Source organism: Poecile atricapillus, chromosome 1, assembly GCF_030490865.1.
Source record: "Poecile atricapillus isolate bPoeAtr1 chromosome 1, bPoeAtr1.hap1, whole genome shotgun sequence".
Taxonomy (NCBI): Eukaryota; Metazoa; Chordata; class Aves; order Passeriformes; family Paridae; genus Poecile; species Poecile atricapillus.
Window position 1 is genome coordinate 89,272,690 of NC_081249.1, and position 19,772 is coordinate 89,292,461.

The 19,772-nt window shown below is 37.0% G+C and overlaps 1 protein-coding gene across 1 annotated transcript in view; it reads left to right on the forward strand.

Annotated features, from left to right (window-relative positions):
- Window positions 1-19,772, forward strand: part of MAN1A2 (mannosidase alpha class 1A member 2) — a 133,013-nt gene that overhangs the window by 18,826 nt on the left and 94,415 nt on the right. Inside the window, exon 2 of the mRNA XM_058846950.1 lies at window positions 10,517-10,772. Within this exon, the coding sequence (XP_058702933.1) occupies window positions 10,517-10,772 (256 nt within the window). The remainder of the gene's footprint in view (window positions 1-10,516; window positions 10,773-19,772) is intronic.

Consider the following 19,772-nt stretch of genomic DNA (forward strand, 5'->3'; position numbering starts at 1 on the left):
TTGATACCTGTTTCTGAAAGTTTTCAAGCTATAATCCTATGAAGGTAACAGGCAAAATCCAGTTCTCTTTTGCTTAAAGATTCTCATATATTGCTATTTCTGTATGTCAGGTGAAATATTTGTAAACTCTTCATCGCTTATTAGGCAAACAAATACCATTCTCCTATTGGGCTGAGCAACCTGCAAGGGCACATGCACATCAATAGATGTGCTAAAAATTCCTTTGCTGTAAGATGTGCATATGCAGGACCAAAAGAAATTTTTTCAACTGGGTAAAGCTCCTACTCAGAACTTCAGTTTCTGAAGGGTATTGTTTGGGTCCTTTCCATTACTCCTGAAAATTTTCTGCTGTGCCTCCCGAAACTTTCTTTTCCTCTGGTAGTATCATATGTAAAAGGAGAGATTTATAATTCTGGAGTCAAGGAAGAGCAGAAAAGGAGAGCAAGATACTGTGTATTACGCACATGTATGATTGCAGTTCTTTTGTTGTCACTTTGTTCTTGTGTTTGTCCCCATATCCTCCCAAAAGTCCTGTACAAATCTGAGATTTTGAACCCAGCATCTTGTCTTGGCACAACTCTTAGGGAATGTGGGTGGAACAGAGGGTGAAGGAGTAGCATGTCAGTACTGTAGTGCTGAACATGTAATTCAAGCTTCTGTAGAGCATACACTGAAACAGTTTCTGGTAGTGTACAAAATGGAACCCATGATTCATTTTCCTTAGGTAAAAAAATATTTAAGAATTATGTTTCTGAAAAATCAAAAACTTCAGTCCAAAGAATATTAAAACATTGTATTGAGCAGTAGTTGCACAAGTAACTTGTGGGTCTGCATGTGCTTGAAAGGGTGAAAATTAAGGTGTAGCAGAAACCTGTGATATTCTTGGGTTTTAGGTGTTTGAATCTATTTTTTTAAATCTAAAATTAGCTAAGTCTAGCTAATTTGTATTTAATGTTTGATAGCTAAGTTAGCAACTTTCTCCCAGAAAAACTTCTATCAAAGCAGCTTTGTTTATCATAGTGAAAAACTTGTGTTTACAAATACTCAGTTTTATATAGAATAAAGAAAAAATAGTAATGCCTGTGAAGATTGTAGCGTGATGACCTCTGCAAAAGATGAGTTTTGAGTGATATGGAAAATACAGCAATGCTTCAGACTCTGCAGCAACTTTTGTGATGTATGCCAAACCATAGAATGTACCACTTTTATTTTCCTTTATGGCTTGTGTTGATGGGTTTAAATATTTGGGGTTTTTTTCCAATTGGGAACTTAGTTTTGGGCAATGGTAGTAGACTAGAAATAATATTTAAGGGCTTAGTGCTGTATGTGGGAGTATTCTGATTCCTTTTAACTCTGCTTGAGCATATGCTTCAGTATCTGATCTGTGCCATCAGCATCGGTGGGACTGCCTTGTCCTATATGTAAATGTACTTATTTATAAAAATTCCTTCTTTAATAGGAAGCAGAGATGATGCATTGGTCTTGCAAGAGAACTCAGTTCATTACTTCCTCATTGTCACAGGACCAGCTGTGTATTATTCTGTCTTCATCAAACTGTTCATTGTGGCGATAAATAATACAGTATGCAAGATGTTGGTCCATGCTGTCTTAGACTTGACTGTAGTGAGTAGAGTGTAAATACATTGCTATATACATGTTTAAATTTGTATAACAGCAGTGTTTCCAGTGACTTAGAGTGATTCGTAGTAGAAAATACTGTGGCTTGACATTGTTAATTGTAATAGGCTTCTAAAATTAATCCTAAATTAAAATAATCCTGCTGGTTTTTGGTGTATTGAAATCCAGATCAAAATAAACCTTACATTTCCAAATGGAGAATTTTTGATCCTACCCAATTTTCTTCACTACTGATTGTCTTACTCCTGTACTCTATATGAATTTTTCACTCCCATTTCTTGTAAAGTTCTTTCATCTTTATTACTTTTAAAAAAATAAAGTCTGTCTCATTTGGGTACTAGTTGGAAAGGAAGATCTGATGCTTCAGTCAGTATGGTGCTAGGATACAGGAAGCTATTTAAAATAGTTTTACACAGGACAAGGTACCACCATTCTTCTCATTCAGTTTTCTTGAGGAAACAGGAGAGATCCTAAATTTCCAGAACTTTTAGTAGACTTTTCAGACTCCTTTTTTAGGCATAAGATTGATTCCTAAAATATATCTTTCCCCCCCTCTATATTAGCATTGTAAGTGCTTTGACAGATTTAAGACCGTGTTCTGCAGAGGCTTAATATACTGTGTAGAAGTAATTAGCTGCAGATGTTAACTCAAGTTCCTTTAATCATCAAAAAATCTGAAATAATGCCTATTTTTGATTATGTTAGTGCCTTGAGGCAAATGTAGTTGTATTCTTTTTTACTCTCAAGGAGCAGAAGAGATGCAAAAGAGATGTGTTTGATAGAGTTGTAGTGATTGAAAACTCTACATTGTTGTACTTTGTGCAACTATTGCTTTTTCTATTGAAGTGGTTTTGTACCTGAATTGCATTAAGACACTAAAAAGTGAATGAGTTTGCTTATATCTAGTTGAAAACATGTAATTCTGTTTGCTCACCACTAGTGAAAGTTGCATTCATTTCTGTTGTATTCTTAAAAGTATTATTTTTCTTCCTGTAATAGTTGATCTGGTTCTTCTGAAAATCTGTTTCAGCTGATACTGTAACTACAAAACAAAGAAATTTCATGTAAGCTTAAAATGTTTACACAGTGTCTGGTGACCCTTCTTAGCATTGACAAACGCCTGGCTGCTCGTGGAAGTGCAAGTGTAGGAGTGTTTGTAGAAAACAATTACTTTTCTTCCCTAGCAAAGCTTGAGCTGACTGTACCAGCTATAGCAGTTCTTCCTGATCTTGGCACTCTTGTCCTTTTTTAAGTTGGTTTTTGGTATTACATAGCTGCTGGAGACAGAGGTGAGGACCAAATGCCTTTGCTAATGGTGACACCACTTGATTCTCAAAATAAGTTTTACCAATTCTGTTCATGTAAATATTTATAACATAGGAAGCAAATAATTCCCAAAGGATGATCCTTTTCCTGCATATCTACCTTTTTTTTTTCCTTCTTCCTTCAAAGGCTCTACATGTTCCACATTTGATAGTGTTAGCTGTACTGTTTTGTTCTTAACTGGAAGGTATGTTTTGTTCTTTTTATTATGGTTGTAAAGAAACCCTACGAGTTGTCTTTTATGTTACCATTCTTTATTAATAAATTATTAGTGTATGAAGGTTCATGAAGGTCCTGGCTATGTTCCCAAATACTATACCAGATACCAAGGAATACTCAGTGTCTTTTCATTTTGTAGAGGACATCATGAATAAGGGATGTGCTTCAACTCTGCACTTGCTTCTGCAAGTTCTGTGTGCCCATTCAGTCTGTGTTTTTGAAATTCTCTCTAAATATATTTCCCCCAGGATTTTGCTTGTCCTCATTCTAGAGCTGTTTCCAAGGCCCATACCTAAATTACAAGACAAAGGAAAACAATTAGGTAGAGACAGTAAAGGAGTAACAAACAGAAGTGGCCTCTAATGACCAGTGTCAAAATCTGTGAATTTAACATACTGGGCTTATGGAAGTAGACATAATGAATTTGAGTTGCAGGGGAAAAATACAGAAAGACAGTCTAAGGATGTTAGTAGTTAAGTGGCATGTCTTCCTGGTGGAACTGCTGTATGAAAGGAGCATGATCAAGTTCTGAAGGCTTTTAATGGTATGGGTTAAGAAAGACTGAATTTAAAATACTTGGAAACTAAGCAGATAAATTAGATAGCTAGGTTCTGGAAAATGGGAAAACGGGAAGAATGCCCAGATACTGGCAATCTGGAGAAGTTTCCATTGCTAAACAAAAGGTATGGAAGGAAAATTAAAAATTAAGTTACAGTTTATTTGCCTTGAAGGTGACACAGCTATCTACAAAGAAATGTCAGGGGCAAAGGTTTTGGTTTAAACAAGACCAGATCTGAAACAGGATCTATGAACTTCTATTGTGGAGATGAGAAGTCTTGAGGGCAATGATGAAGATGGCTGAAAGCCCAGATTCTTGGTCTGAGATTTGGCTGCAAACAAGATCAATTAGTGGCATCATTTCTTGCAGAGGAGTGGAAGGAAATTGTATTTGGAGAAGGTCTGCATAGACTTTGTGGGAGTATTTATTATTCAAGGAGAGTACTTGTGTCAGTGAATTCTCTCTTCTCCCTACCATTGTCCAAATAAGTTGAATGATTACAGTGAGGAGGAATGGCATCCAGAGTGGTGGCCATGCCCTTGTTGAAGACCAAGCAAGCAAGCTAGTGAAGCCTAAGCTGATACAAATAATAGTAAAGGGAGGTAGTAAGTAGGAAGATGGAGGTCAAGAGGAAGTGTCCCAGCAAGAGGAAAGAAAGCTAAAACTAGATGGAGAGGGATGGGAGTTGAATAAGGATTCTGTCTCATGTTCCTTCTGTTTGAGGAATAGTGCTCATGTTATATGCAAACCTCTGACCACTTGCTAGAAATAAATTCTACTGTCATCTTTGTCTGAAAGAAACCACTCAAGGAATCTGATTTTTGGGGTAATTTTCTACGCAATAAATCACAGAATTGTAGAGTATCTTGAGTTGGAAAGAACCCACAAGGATCATCAAGTCACTCCTGGTACTGAGGGGACAACCCCAAGAGTCACACTGTGTGCCTGAGAGTGTTGTCCAAATGCGTCTTGAGCTCTGTCAGGCTTGGTGCTGTGACCGCTGCCCTGGGGAGTCTGTCAGCACCCAACCACCCTCTGGGTGAAGAACCTTCTAATGTCCGACCTAAACCTCCCCCTGACACAACTTCAGGACATTCCCTTGGGTCCTGTCACAGGTCACCACAAAGAAGAGATCAGTGCCTGCCCCTCCTCTTCCTCTCATGGGGAAGTTTCAGACTGCAGTGAGGTCCTCCCTCAGTCTCCTTCCGGCTGAACAGACCAAGTGACCTCAGCCAGTCCTCAAATGGCTTCCTCTCCAGCCCATTCACCATCAGAGGATGGCTCTCCTTTGGACTAATAGCCATCTAATCAGGATCTTTCTTATATTGTAGCACCTCAAGGTGAGGCTGCACCACTGCAGAGCAGGACAATCCCCTCCCTTGCCCTGCTGGTGATGCTGTGCCTGATGCCTCCCAGGACAGTGTTGGCTTTCTGGGCTGCCAGGGCACTGCTGACTTATATTCAACTTACCATTGACCAGGATTCCCAGATTCCTTTCCACAGTTTTTTTTGTGTATGGAAAAGTTGTTTAACAATGATTTTGCAAAGTGTATTAGATATGTTATTTTCTGATGTCATAATGAGCTGTTACTAACTCCCTTGGGGAAGAAGGGCTGAAATGGGGAATATTCTGCATTTCAGCGTTTTGTTCCCAGGCCACCACATACATGCACAAGTAACTGTATAGTGTGTGTATATTGCACATATAGGGACTGCAGTTTTAAGTAAAACAGTGAGCAGGTAGGAGGATGCTTGCAGATAACTAAAAGCATAATGTTCTTAAAGTAGTTTAGAACATCAACAAAGGACAGTTTGGTTGTAATTTTTTTAAATAAAAAAAATGTTTTCTACTAAGTTATCTATCTACTCTGCCTGTGCTAGAGTTTTAGGCTGTGTCCATCTGCAAAGTTATTTTAAAAAAAGGTGAAAATATATTTAGAAACAGTGCTTTGGACACTGTCACATACATGATTCGGGGATAAAACATTCTGTTGAAAACAGGCATAAGATTCTTCTTAAAGTCTATTTGGAAAATCTTTATAGGAATACTTAGACAGTGTTTTTGATACACTAAAATTACCTTCATGCTTGTAAGGATTCATTTATTTTCCAGTAAAAATACTCCTTTCTCACCCGTGATCTCTGACTAAGTTCATTACCCAAAGAAAAAACATTCAGTGAAATAAATACAACTTTAACTTGCCTTGAGAGGGAGAACTCTTGCTAAATAACAGCCTCCCTGTGAACGGTGGAGCTTCCCTCTTCAGCTCTCACAGACACATACAGCTCTGGTACTCCTTCATGAGTGTGCTTCTGATTTCTCAGAGCAGCGCAGCAAATTGGGAGAAAGTGGTAACTTTTTTAGGATGATCATGGTGAAAACCAAACATTAGAAAAAAATAATCAAGCCTCTTTTTCTGTACATGCTAGACAGTAGAGAGTAGTGCCATCCTTATAGAAAGGGTGATCCAGCAAAAACAAAACCCAGCACAACTGCTCTGTTCTTCCGGTTCTTCCTCCTTAAGACTCCAGTCATGTGAGGGGCAGTATATGTATCTCCATGCCTCTTATATGCCATGAGTGTATATACTCACCTATATATGTGTATATGTTCACCTATACTGAGAGAATGTAATGGGGTTGTGATGGGTGGGGATATTATAAAACCGTGTATGCTGAAAGACTGGAGTAAAGTCTTGCAGTTAAATGTGGGAAATGTGTTTTAGGCACTGATTCTCAAATTTTTTCTTTTTTAATTAGTGACTGTTTTTTTTTGTTTCACCATCTCTGAAAGTAGCCTGTGGTTGAAAATCAAGCTTGACCAAAGGGTAAAAGTTCACAATTTCCACACAGAAGGTTACTTCTGAATGATAGGCTTATACAAATATTTATGTCCTCTAACAGTCCTCTATCCATCTGCTGAAAATCCAAATGATAATAAACTCTGTGTCCTTTTGGTATAGTAAGCCAGGGGCCTACTTTTTAGTGGCAAGAAAGTTGCTGTTAGCCCGTTTGCTTTTCTTTATTCTAATTTTTATTTCTGTTTTTTTAATCTGGAATCTCACAAAGAAATTTGAACAAATTTTTAGTGTTATTTTGTGGTTTGTGTTCTAAAGAGCCTGTTGTGTCACAGCAGATAGGAGAGACTTTCGTTAGAAGTCATTGTCTTGACAAGTGAGGCTTGGTAGCTGTTCAGAAGACTCGCTACTATGTGCATAATTAAAGCGCATTAAGTTCCAGTTGGTGATTTGGATGTCAAGTGTTATAATTTGTGGACTTCTCTGAATGATATTTAGGCGGCTCTTGGACACTCTGAGAGTGTACAGTGTTCCTACACAGGCAGCTGGAATAGCTCATTTCAATGATTGTTTAAAAATTTGCACCTGTTTCTAGTTTCAGATTCTAATTATTAGATCTATTTATGGTTCTTCTTGGCAAAAACAGTCTAATCACAGGTTATTTTAATAACATTGCTTGTTTTAAAGTAGCTACTGCTGTAGTTTCACGGTACTTGAACCTCTCTTGAGACTTTTGAATAAGCTTTTAGGATGACTACAAGAAAGTAGCTTTCTGTTAGATGAGATTTACTCAAAATACTTTAAATTTCAAGAGTTTGCTTATGTTGCTTGGAAGCGGGGGTGGGATTCGGAAACAGTTTGACAGGTTTTGATATACGTGTTTATGCTGGGATTCTATCCAATCTTATATTTTTAAATTGATCTTTCTGAGATATCTAATTATGAGTATTTTAATATAGTGCTCTCTGCATTTATTAAATTGTTGCTTACTCTTTCCTCTGCTGGCCAGGGAGCTTGTTGGTGACTTGAGCAGGGTCAGCTGCTTACACATAATCAGTCTTCTCATTCTCTAAACTTTACTGTGTATTTTCACTTAATTCTTGTTGCTTAAGAAGTCAGAAGAAACATGGTATTGTTATCACAGAATCACTCAATTGGAAGAGACCTCCAAGATCATTGAGTCCCACCCAGCCCTAACACCTCAACTGAACCGTGGCACCGAGTACCACATCCAGTCTTTTTTTAAACACATCCAGGGATGGTGACTCCACCACCATCATTATTTAGGGGTGTGATTTGTCTTCTATCAGGGTCTTATATTTGAATATATTTTGTAAAATATGTCTTCAGCTGGCATGTAGAATATGACATATCGTGTAGCTCATGCTGTCCATCATCAGTAATTGCACAGAGAATATGTGTCTGCAAAAGAAGCACTTGTACTATCTCCTGTAAACTCCCTCAAATACCTGTTGACCTTTATCTTCATCTTACTGTTTTCTTATGTTTATCTCAAAATGTCACTTCCTGGAAGAAAGCTTTGAGCTGATCGTACAGTTAGCATTGGGATTTTTCATCTCTATTGAGTCTGTGTATTTTCTTCTGAGTGACTGAAGGAAAGGAGACTGTGCCATTCAAACTTTCTTAATGACTCTAATTGGATTATAGTGCTCTAGAAATCAACAGCTTTTGTATGTTTATACAGTGATTCCTGAAGTGTAAACAGATGTGAGTTCAAAAGTTATTTTCCAATTTATGCCTGTTTCATGCAGTTTGAATCTAGAAACAGATGAAGTTTGTAGAGTGATGGAACTTATATTATGGTTGTTGCATGCAGCACCTGTAACGGAAAACTTAAAAAAAGGTAAAAGCAAAATTTTCCTGGCACTTAATATTGATGGTGCAAAACTGTGAAGGTGCACAAAGAACATCAGCAGTGACTCATTTCAGTGAATCAGACTCACTGTAGCTACTCAAATTTCATAATTCTTTTTCACACGGGGGATTGTATTTGGGGACTTGCAAGTTAACCATGTGTTTTACCAAACTTATTTCTATTTGTCAATAAAGCAATTAGGTTGATGTAAATATACCATGACCAGCTTTTTATTAAGGTCTGAGATATGTTGTTACCTTTCCGCTCATAAAAATGCAGTTATTTCAAGGATGGTTGGTCCTCTGCAGAAAGAATTTCAATGTCTATCTGCAAAATATTAGTGAATTTAGTGAGAATGTAAAGACTGTCACTTGCCTCCAGATACTGAGTTTTGAATATGAGAAATGTACCTGCAAAATGCATTATTCCCACACTGAAGTATTTTAATTCTTAACCGTTCAGTAACATTTCAGATTTCTCATTCTCTGTCAAGCACCCCTTTGGCTCCTTTACATCATGCTGTCTCTTGGGGAGAACATGACTGTGGTAATGATGTCTTGTTCTGGCGACCTCATTCTCATTCTCTCTAGTTGCATCTTATGCAGAGCCCTCTGCTAGCCTTGCAAAAAAATCTTACAAGTGGTAGAAATATTTGTCTGCTTTTGTTATTGATATTTGAGCATGATATTGCTGCCACGATGGCATGTGAGTAGCTTTTGCAGGAATACAAGGAAGTTATTTTCTCATATAAGTGGGTCATAGTAGAAGTAAAAGTTACCCTAAATGGTATTACTTATTTTCTCTTTTTAGAATAGTGTTTTGCCGCTTTGAAAGTTTTTTTCTTTGCCTCTCAGTTAAGGGAGAGAGGCACCGATACCGTTAGATGGTATTAATGAGCTTGCATTTGGCAGTCAAATTGAGGAGCTCAGTGCTTTGTTTTCTTATTGTTTGGAAGAAATATGGATGTGGTGTGAATCATATTGAGATAAGTGGCTGAAGAACTTCAGTTTGAAAGCGTTTTCATCAGTGCATCTATTAAAATGTTGCTTTGTATTCCTAGTACTGATATATTGAAAGTAATAATGCTGCTATAATTTATTTTAAATGCAAACCTAATAGCACTTTGGAAAAATGTAAGGGCTAATAAAGTACTCTTTGTGTAACAATGCATTTTTTTTACGTAATTCTTGTTTTAAATGCCTGCAACTTTTTTTTTTGGCTTATATTAGTCATTGAGCAACTCTGTTTTTTAAAGAAGCTTGAAAAGGTGGTGCTATATTGAGAGTCTGATGTGTGTCTTTCTAATGCCTTGAAATATTTTAGGACTGGAACGGGCCATTTTTGTCTGTTGTTAGAATAACTTTTTATTTAAACCAAGCTTTAGAATAGCACTCTATGTTCTATGTGCAAATCTTAAAACTTTAACTGATCATTAAAGATCACACTGTAAGATACTGCTTAAAACCAAGATGATGATGGTCTTGTTGACAGTGAATTTCAAAATCCTGTTTTAGTTAAAGCTCTTATGCTCCTAAATGGCTTTATAATTAAATCTGCTTTTATGACTGATAGTTTAGGGACTGTACTGATTGAAACAGTGAGTTGTGAATTGAAGGGAAAACATGCTGTGGTGGGGGTTGTTAATAAATGAAGTGGCTGTAATTTTTTTTCTTTTTTTTTTTTTTGTAGTGGTTACTTCAGATCTGATCAAGTTGTGTACAATGTATTTATTGTGAAGAAGAGCCCTTCTGATTTCTTCAAAAAAAAATTCAAATGAATTATAGTTAGATGTGCCTCTGTACACATCCTGTAGTTGAAGTACAGCTCTCTAAATGCTTGAGTGGACAATCAAAGGCACGAAGACAATCTAAAAAAGTCCCATGATAAACTTTCCCACAATATTGTTGTGGATGTGTGTGGTGTTCTTTTGGGCTTCCTGGCAAAAGCAGTGTAGGATTGTGCACTAACGTAAATCAATAAACTTGTCTGAATCATTAGAATTGCTTGGAGTAAGCCAACTTAGGATGTGGCTTCTGTTGAAGCAGCAGTTTGTAAGCAATATGTTTTTAGTAATGAAATGCTGACTAGCATTTGTGTCTCTAGAGAAGAAGAGGAACGTCTGAGAAATAAGATCCGAGCAGACCATGAAAAGGCTCTGGAAGAGGCTAAAGAGAAATTGAAGAAATCGCGGGATGAGATTCAAGCTGAGATTCAGACAGAAAAGAACAAAGTCGTGCAAGAATTGAAAAAGAAAGACAGCAAGCCACTGCCCCCTGTTCCTTTACCAAACCTGATAGGGATACACAGTGGAGAACCAGCAGACCCAGATATCCGAGAGAAGAGGAACAAAGTTAAAGAGGTAAAGATGATGATGATGATGATGTGGTCCTACCCATTCTTGTGTCTAACAGCAGTCATTTATATGGCATTTAGTTGCTATGATATATGTTAAAAAAGAAAAACAGATCTATAAATTGTTTAGTAAACTGAAAGTGCAAAAGTATTAATGAGCATCAGCGTTATTGCATTTTTCTTTTTCCTGGTGTTGGAGTGTTAATATCTCACTGGATAACAACTTAAAAAAATAGTTTAAGGAATTTTTTCAGCTTTGTGGTATGGATTCAAAGTGAGTTTGTTATTAAGACATGGAACAGTAACAAGAACATCTTTAAAGTAGAGCATGACTTTGTGCATTTTGTGTCAAAGAATGGGATGTGTTACTGTGTCACAGGATATTTTTAGATGTTGAACCATAATATCAAAAAGATAAGGGAAAAGAAGACCTGCTGCTAATATTTGAAAATCACCAAATTATCACATACTTATCAAAATACATTTTAAATGGACCTAAGAAATTGAGTAAATTTAAGTGGATTGAATATTTTACAGTAAATGAGGCAAACTAAGATCTTTGCTTAGGCTTTTGGTTTTGTGGCAACTTCTGCTATGGAAATTGCTGTTGGTAATTTTATCCTCTCCACTACTGGTTGACTGTGAGATTCATTGCCCCTTTATGTCCTGGCAATGCCAATTTCCTGTTGCTATTGCCAGACATTTCTCTGAGTTTGTACTTCTAACTGGTATGGCAGAAACCTTGTACAGCCTTATTGTTCTTTTTCTTTCCTGCACTTAGATTAGTTTTATGTTAAAAAATCAGTTTAGCAAAGCAGGAATGGTTCAGGCCAGATGGAGACAAGCACAGACTCTGTTATTAAAGAATGTCCAGGATGATAGCACATAGTATTTACATCAGGTAAATCTAGTCTTAAATTGTAATCTGAGTTTAGTTACCTTATAAAACCAAACGGAAATCAGTCATGCACCTGACCTTGTCATAGGAAGGAGTTGTAGCTGAATTACGTGCCATTCTGTGTCTGATCACCCAAGCTGGAATTTTACTTTGAATATGAATGATGGCTAGATGGAATCCACTCTTAGGAAGTAATGGGTAACTGCTTATTATATACGAGTGATGCAGTGTGGAGCTGTATCACTATTTGTAGTAGTTACTCCATATAGAGCCCTGCACAATCTGAATATCTGAAGTGGCAAATCCTTCCCTGGAAGATGTGCCTGTTAGTGATTACTGCAGGAGTACTTTTGCCTAGGAAGTTGTGTCTGGAATATTGGACCTCCTTGACCCTGCTTGGTTAGGGCTGCTTCCCGAAGGACAGCATTGAATTGTGAATTTGAAAAGGCTTTACTGATTAGTCTACAAACATTTTGAGTGAGAATATACAGAGCATTTTGCTTTTCTAAATATTTTTGTTGGGTGAATAGTGAACGGCATGGTTGTCAACACTTCTTAATTTTTACTACAGATTACTGTAGCAAAATACCTTTGATATGGATTTAATGCATAGAATAAAATCAAGTTTACCAAGTAATGCAAAATTACTGAGCACAGCTAACAGTGAAGAGCTAGCTGGAAGAAATAATCAACCAAAGTTCTTATAGACCTAGAATTGGAGGGTGTTGGGGGGGTGTGGAAATTAGTATTTGCATTTCTGAGGTTTTTTGGTCAGAATGTAGACTGAGATAAGCTCTAGGTTAGTATAGAATGGCAATTTTCTTGGTTTCATGAAAAAGTAGTAAAATCTGGACCATTCTTGCTGATCTAAACCTGAAGGTATAGCAAATTATAAGGAATTCAGGGTAGTTTGTGAGTAAGAATCACCAGGTGGTGATCCTTAGCTGCAGTTGCCACACACCTTGTGCTGTAAAACGCTTACTCCTTTTTTTAATGATCAGCCTACGTGTGAGTCACACTGACAAGCTGTTTTTCTATTGCATAACTTGTTTATTACTACTATTATGGTTTCTGAAGTGTAGCTTTTCATTACTAGACCATAGGTTTTTATGCACTATGTTTTAAGTGGGTAAATCCTTCCCTTAGGATAATAATGCCTTTGTCTTGAGCAGTTTTCACTTGTGTCCACACTTGTAACAGTCCAGGATCACGGGAAGATGACTGAAAATTCTTTGTTACATGAATTGCCTTCATTGACTCAGTCATGTTAGTACTGTAGCAGCCAGGTGATCTCCAGAATTATTAATTTTTGTTTCATGCAGGGCAGGAGATTGTCACTTGTACAGCTAGATGTGTGAAGGCACAGAACACTTGGAGTGGGAGGTCTGCTAGGGAGAGTGGACAAATGGTAATGCTGAGGAACCATTGATGGAACAATGTGACTGAGATAAAGCATATATTAATAGTGTCAAATTAATAATATTTTGTCTGAAACCTGTTTTTGACAGCATCAGATGCCTCAGAGAAGTCTGCAGTGATTTCAGAGATATGAAGTGCATTGTGAAATATATTCATCACTGAGGTCCTCCCTCACTATTTTATGTAACCAGTGTGGACTAATACAAATAGTCTTTGTAGACAGAGACTTAGCAGAAAAAAAAAAAAAAAAAGTTGTTCCAGGAGACAATATCACTAATGTAGGTCCACAACTGATATATATCTATATAATTTTTGACATGTAAGACATGATTGCCTGAAAAATAGCCCAGGGAAGCTACTGCTGACTCTTTGGAGGCTGCATATCTAGCTTGAGAATTCCAGGTGGTCTCCAGAAAGCATTTGACCTGCTTTGGTTTACTGTGAATTGTCCTGATACATACTTGAGGAACTTCACTCTTAAAGAACAGCTTTAAACTGTTCAAATTCACAGAATAAATGTATTAAGTGTAATAAATTGTACAGCCTATTTCACCTCTTATCAAATGGTTAAAAACTGTATAGAATTGGGTGGAATGATGGGGGCTGTATCTAACGCACCTGAGTCCTGAAATTCGGGGGAAAGGCTGGAAAATTTTCAAATGAGGATCCGGTTTCTATTATTTTTGCAGATTTCCTTTCCAAATAGTAACTTGATGAAGGCTGGTTTTTTAACATCTCTGTATAAGAAATGGTTTGGCAGTAGTTTAATATTTTAGAAAGGCATATTTTGATTTTAGAAAAAAATGCATATAAAAGTAGAAAAGAATTTGTGTAATGCTCTTAAGAGAGCTTTGGAAAACATTTGAAAGCTTTATATAATAGGAATGTTTGCTGAGCACAGAGAGGGAGGCTTCTTAAGGTCGTGGAATACAATTAGAAGCAGAATCTTCATCTTACTGGTTTTGTTTTTGTGTGTAATTTGGTTCTGATATTTGCTGTAACATTGTATTCTCAAGTTTAATTTACAAAATTGTATAATCTGTCGATATTCTTCTAAGAAGCTATTAATTATTTCAATAAGGAGCATTTATGAGTTGGATGATTATTTAAGATGCGTGGTGACAACTCTGTGAAGTAAAGGTTTTCCACTTGCTTACCATACATGTTTTATAGCACTTCTCTGACATATTATCTTGCTGTCCAGGCTATTAAAAGATGCTGTGGTGTTTAATTAGCTGGTACTTTAAGAACAAACACATTGAAAATTCTCGCTGCTACACTTTTGCTTTGTATTCATATTTTGTATTTTTGTACTATGTAAAAGAAAAATACTGAAAATAGAAATTTATTTTTTTTTAAGATCATAAGTGCAACTTGTATAATTTTACAGCAAGGCTTTAAGATGTGTTTTTTCATTGTGGTTAATTCAGAGAAATTAAGAACAAATCCTGTCTTTTGCCTTTTTTCTTACAGCTAAGTTAAATTAGCTATAAATGGCTCAAGCACTTGGAATTTTGGCATTTAATTTCCATTATTGTATTCTTTAAAGGTGTTCAGAGTATTTTTTTTTCCTTTCAGTTTAAATGTAATCATTACATAGTGCTCTGTGGTCTACAGTGAGTTTTGTTTCCCTGGGAAGGTAACTTTTACCCAGTCAAATAAGGAAAATTTTATAATTCTTTTCACTCTGTTCAGGGTTCATGTTTTCTTTAATTTCAGCCTAAGATGTCACAGTATTATCTTACTGCCAGCACTCATTTAGGATACTTGTTAAAATAGTGTATTTCATCCAATAATGGTCCTAATCCCATGCAGGTGATCCTTCCTCTCTACTCAGCACTCGTGAGGCCACACCTGGAGTCCTTTGTTCAGTTTTGGACTCCCCGGTGGGAAAGAGACACGAGCATATTGGAGAGGGTGTGGTGAGAGACCACAGAGATGCTTTGTGGACTGGAACATCCCTCATCTGAGTGAAGGATGAGGCAGCTGGGCTGGACAAGGGAGGGAATCTTACAAAGTACCTGGAGGGAGGATGTGAGGAAGACAGAGCCAGGCTCTTTTCAGTGATTCTGAGTGGCAGGCACGAAGGCAGTGGCACAAACTGAAACACAGGAAGCTCCATCCAAACATCATTAAACATTGTTTACTGTGAGGGTGACCAAGCACTGGAGCTGGTTGTCTATAGAGATTGTGGAGTCTCCCTCCTTGGAAATGTTCATAAAATGACTGGGAATGGTCATGGACAGCTTGTTTCAAATTACCCTACTTGAGCGAGGAGGTGGGACCAAACACCCTCCAGAGATTCCTTCCAACCTCAGCTATTCTGAGGCAGGATGATGTTTGTTGACTAAGCCTGTCAGCTGGAAGAGAGCTTCTCCGGAATGTTACAGAAGTGTACATGGTAAACTTAACAGCTAAATAATAATGCTGTAGGTTTCAGATAGATTGTGAAATCTGAGTTCTCTGGAGCTTCCGTTCTATTACTTCTTCTGTATTTGTTGTGATATGCAATTGTGTAATTGCACAGTGCTAATTGTAAATTCACTTTTTTAAAATTGAGCTAAAAGGAGGTGTGGTGTCCACAGAGGTAAGGTAGAGTTATGAAGTGACTCAAGGTGCTGGCCGTACCATTCTTGCTTGTGCAGTTTCAAAGCTCTTATGTTTAATGAGATGGGATGGCAAGGAACAGCTTATTCTGATAAGCTGTTCTCAACACAGCAGAATTCTGTTTCTGTTCCTGCATGTCACAGCTTTCTGTTAAAAAAAAAACAAACCAAAAAGTTGGAAAACACATTTAAGCAAAAGTTGTTATGAAATGGACATCCAGGAAGCAGAAGAGCCAGAGTTAAAGGTCATTGAATAATAGAATAGTTTGGGTTGGAAGGGACCTTTAAAGGTCATCTAGTCCAACTTGAAGTTCATTTGTGACATATGACACCTGTAGAAGGAGATAAATTTGGATGCTTTGCACAAGTGAGGAAACAAGTCTGTCTGGGAAGCTGGGAATGTTCTGACAAGTTCTTTTGCCAGTGAACTTCCATCAGCAAAACTTTCCATTTATTCTCCTTTAAAATCAGAGTTGTAATATATTGCCTCTTTGAAGGGAAGGTAGGAAGTTAATTTATTTAAAATTAGTGGAGGCAATGTCAGAAGTACTTACAGATATGTGCCAAGAAGACAAGTGATTAAAATGTGTTTTCCTTGTGGTCTCTGGATGGTACTCAAGAGGTTGCGAATACCATTCAGAAGTAACAGGCTGTTTTATAAGCAGTAAAACTAATGGTTTCCTATGGATTTTTGACCTACATCCCCTTATACCACCCTCTGCTCATCATGTACTTGTTGCTGTGAATATCCTCTTACCTTCCTGTTTGACTGCATGAATTGCACTGTGTTCTGTACCTTCTTTAGAGCTACTGGTGTGCTAAGTGCTGCCCCCCTGAATGAATAAAGGGTTGAATTATAACTGCCTTTGTCTCAGTGAGGGTACCAATTTGTGCCTGTTTGCCTTATCTAGCCACAGATATTTTTTCTTTTCCTCACAAAAAGTAGATTATCTTGTTCCTTCAGCTCTTTAAAATCAAGTGTGAAATTATAAAATGGATTAAAAGGCCACTGTAAATGTATGTGTCAAATGATGGATGTACAGAGAGCAAGATTGCATAAACCTCATTCTTTTAAGAAATTGGGCTAAAAATAGTAAGTGTCCCTTTACCTGAGTTCTATTTTGTGTGCTTATTGTGAAAAGAGCTGTGTAGAAAAATGACTTAATCATCCAAAGATCTTACCATGCTGCCTAAGTCCTCTTTTCATAGTTACTATTCATGCAACTTTCAGTGCCAATCTCATGTATTGTTTCTAATTGCAGTAATAATTAATCTAGCCAAATAGTCTGCCTTCTGTGACTGGGGTACCTTTTTTCAATATCTAAAATCAATTCAGAACAATTTCATTATTGCTGACACTTCTCAGTCTTTGTTTCCTTGGTCAAATTTACTTGGACTTCTAGCTGGTTGCAACATCAGTTTGTAATAATCCATGTGCGTTAAGGGTTTTGCATTGTATTTTGTAGCTCACTGCTCCCGACTTACATTCCATCAGTTATTTCCTGAAACTGAAAGACATAAGTATCATGACCTAACTTTTTCAGTATTTAAGGTAACACTCCCTGCAGTGTGAATGTTTGTATGAAAGCCACACATGCACATTTGATATGTGTGTGCATATAAAAATCTCTTTGTATGTATACACGTATATACACACACATTGTTTATTAGTTAGTTTTGTTTGCACACTATTTGGATTCTCTGTGTTCTGGGTTTTCCAATGTAATATGACAAGTTGAGAACAGGTAAGTTGGCTTTCAATTAATTTTACTACACTCTTTTAAAGTTTATCTTAATTTTACTGAAGTAGTGAAATCTGTAAATTAAGGATAAAATATTTTTGATTGTGTGTGTTGGTAAACTAATTTTCCATTTATATATTAGAATGAATATTGTTCAAAGTTGGCACTTTGGCCAGTACAGGCATGTTAGGAGTGGCCTGGAACAAAGTTGTGCCCCAGCTTGTTGGAAAGATTTTATAAAGAACTCATTTTACATTTGTTAAATCAATCATTTATGTCTGTGAGAAGCTTTGAAGCTCTGTGTATTTATATTACTAGAATAGAGGAATGGAAATAAAACTTCTAGAGTGGAGCTTCATTTGCAATATTTCAGTTGCACATCCTGGATATGTAGATTTGATTGGTAACTTAAATTCATGAAGAATGCAACTTTTTGTTTGAGGGTATTTTAAAAATGAATCAGTTGAGTCAAGTTGTAGAAATTACAGAATTCTCCAGTACTCATGCAGTACTGGAAGCACGTTAAAAATTCAGGAAGGTGTTCATTATTAAAGATGTCTTTTTTCCAGACCATTGTGAGAAGAACCTGTCTTTCAGCAATGAATTAGCACATTTGCAGTATTTAAAACTCATAAATGCAAATTAAAATCAAAGAAATACAGAAATATTTCACTTACCTGATACTATCAGCCAAACAAAAATGAGCAAAACTCCACATAAATTTCTTATCTTCAGTACTGGATAAATCAAAAGGCTCCATGAAATCTAATTTGCCTTACTGCTATTTTTATTTTTAATTTTGTATTTTATATGCCATTTATTCCTGTAAGACAGAAATGCTGGTATCAAAATTCATGAATTACAGCTAGATTGAAGAGATCTCTTTTCTAAATTACACATGATCCGTTATACAAGTGACAACAGGTGTTTTCAGCTATGGAGACTGGAAAGCCAGAGCATCCTGATACGTTCTTGTTAGTCTTCTTTACATAATTTCTCCTCTGTTTTCTGGAGCAGCTCCATAGAATATATGCCAATGTGTTCTTAACATGCAGTTTGCTCGATGGTGTTAGCTCTCAAGTATTGATAGTAATGATGTCATTGATACACAGTGTGAGCTACTGGTAGTTGATGAGTAACCTCTCACAGTTCATTCCTTTGAGACAGAGACCATCTGCATACAATACTGAACTACCTGAAACTCCCTACAGTTCACTCTAATGTTTGCTCTGAGGTTTGGATTCCTGATTTGCATTGCTGGCATTTATTCTTATTTTCTGCTTTGTTACCGGAGGAATAGTGGCTAACAAAGCATCAGTTTTTGAAAGGGCTTCAAGGGCAGAAAGCTGTGCCTGCTGAATGAACTGCAGATTACCTGAAACCAGAACAGGGAGTAGAATCACTGAGCACACAGATATGTAAGATGTCCTGCTCTATTTTTATTGGTACCATGGTGTCCAAAACCATACAAGATCCCCAGAAGAGTCAACAAACAAGTGAACAAGTGAGAGATGGTTGGATACATAGTATTTAAAAAAATATTTGGCAAAGTTCACTGCTAATAGGTGTTGAACTAAGATGCCATAGGATGGAGCATAGTTTGTGTGTTTGGCTGGAGAAACTGGTTAGAAGTCAAAAAATGGAGAGTAAATCGTGCTGGAGGCCACAGAGGACATGTGCTGGGGATCCATGCTCTAAATTATACAAATGAATTATTTAGAGTTTGAAAATGGATGAGTAGTGGTATGACAACTTTGCTGCCAACAAAGCAGCAAATTGCAGAAAAACCTTATGGGACTGAGTGATAATCTCCTTTTTTATTTCTCAGCTAAATGTAAAATGATGCATATTGGGGCTGGAGATGGAGAGATTCCAACTTCATGCTAAGTATGAAAAGCTGTGAGGTGACTTAGTACACTTGAGAATGAGAAATTGTGTTTTTTATAGTTCCTTGGAAATGTCACTGTAGTGTTTAACAGCAGACAGTGAGCAGATATTCAGCATTTCAGAGAAGGAGAACAGATGAGGTTCTTAGGGTAGCCTGTGAAGCTCAGGTGCCTCTGCATCTTGTAATCTTCATGTAGTTCTAGTCTTTCAGCTTCAAAAAGGATAGAGTAAAACTGGCAGAGGTGCAGGGCTAAGCTGATGGACATACTTAGACTGTGCCTAAAAGGTCAAGACTGGAAGAAAGGAACTATAGGAACTTCTCTCCTGGCTGATGTGCGGTTGTGGTTGTTTACAAAGATGATCCGAGAAGCTCTACTTTTTTGAGCAACACAGCACCAGTCAGTCTTGTGAATACCATATTCTCTTGAAATCATGATGATACACAAGGTCAAAAA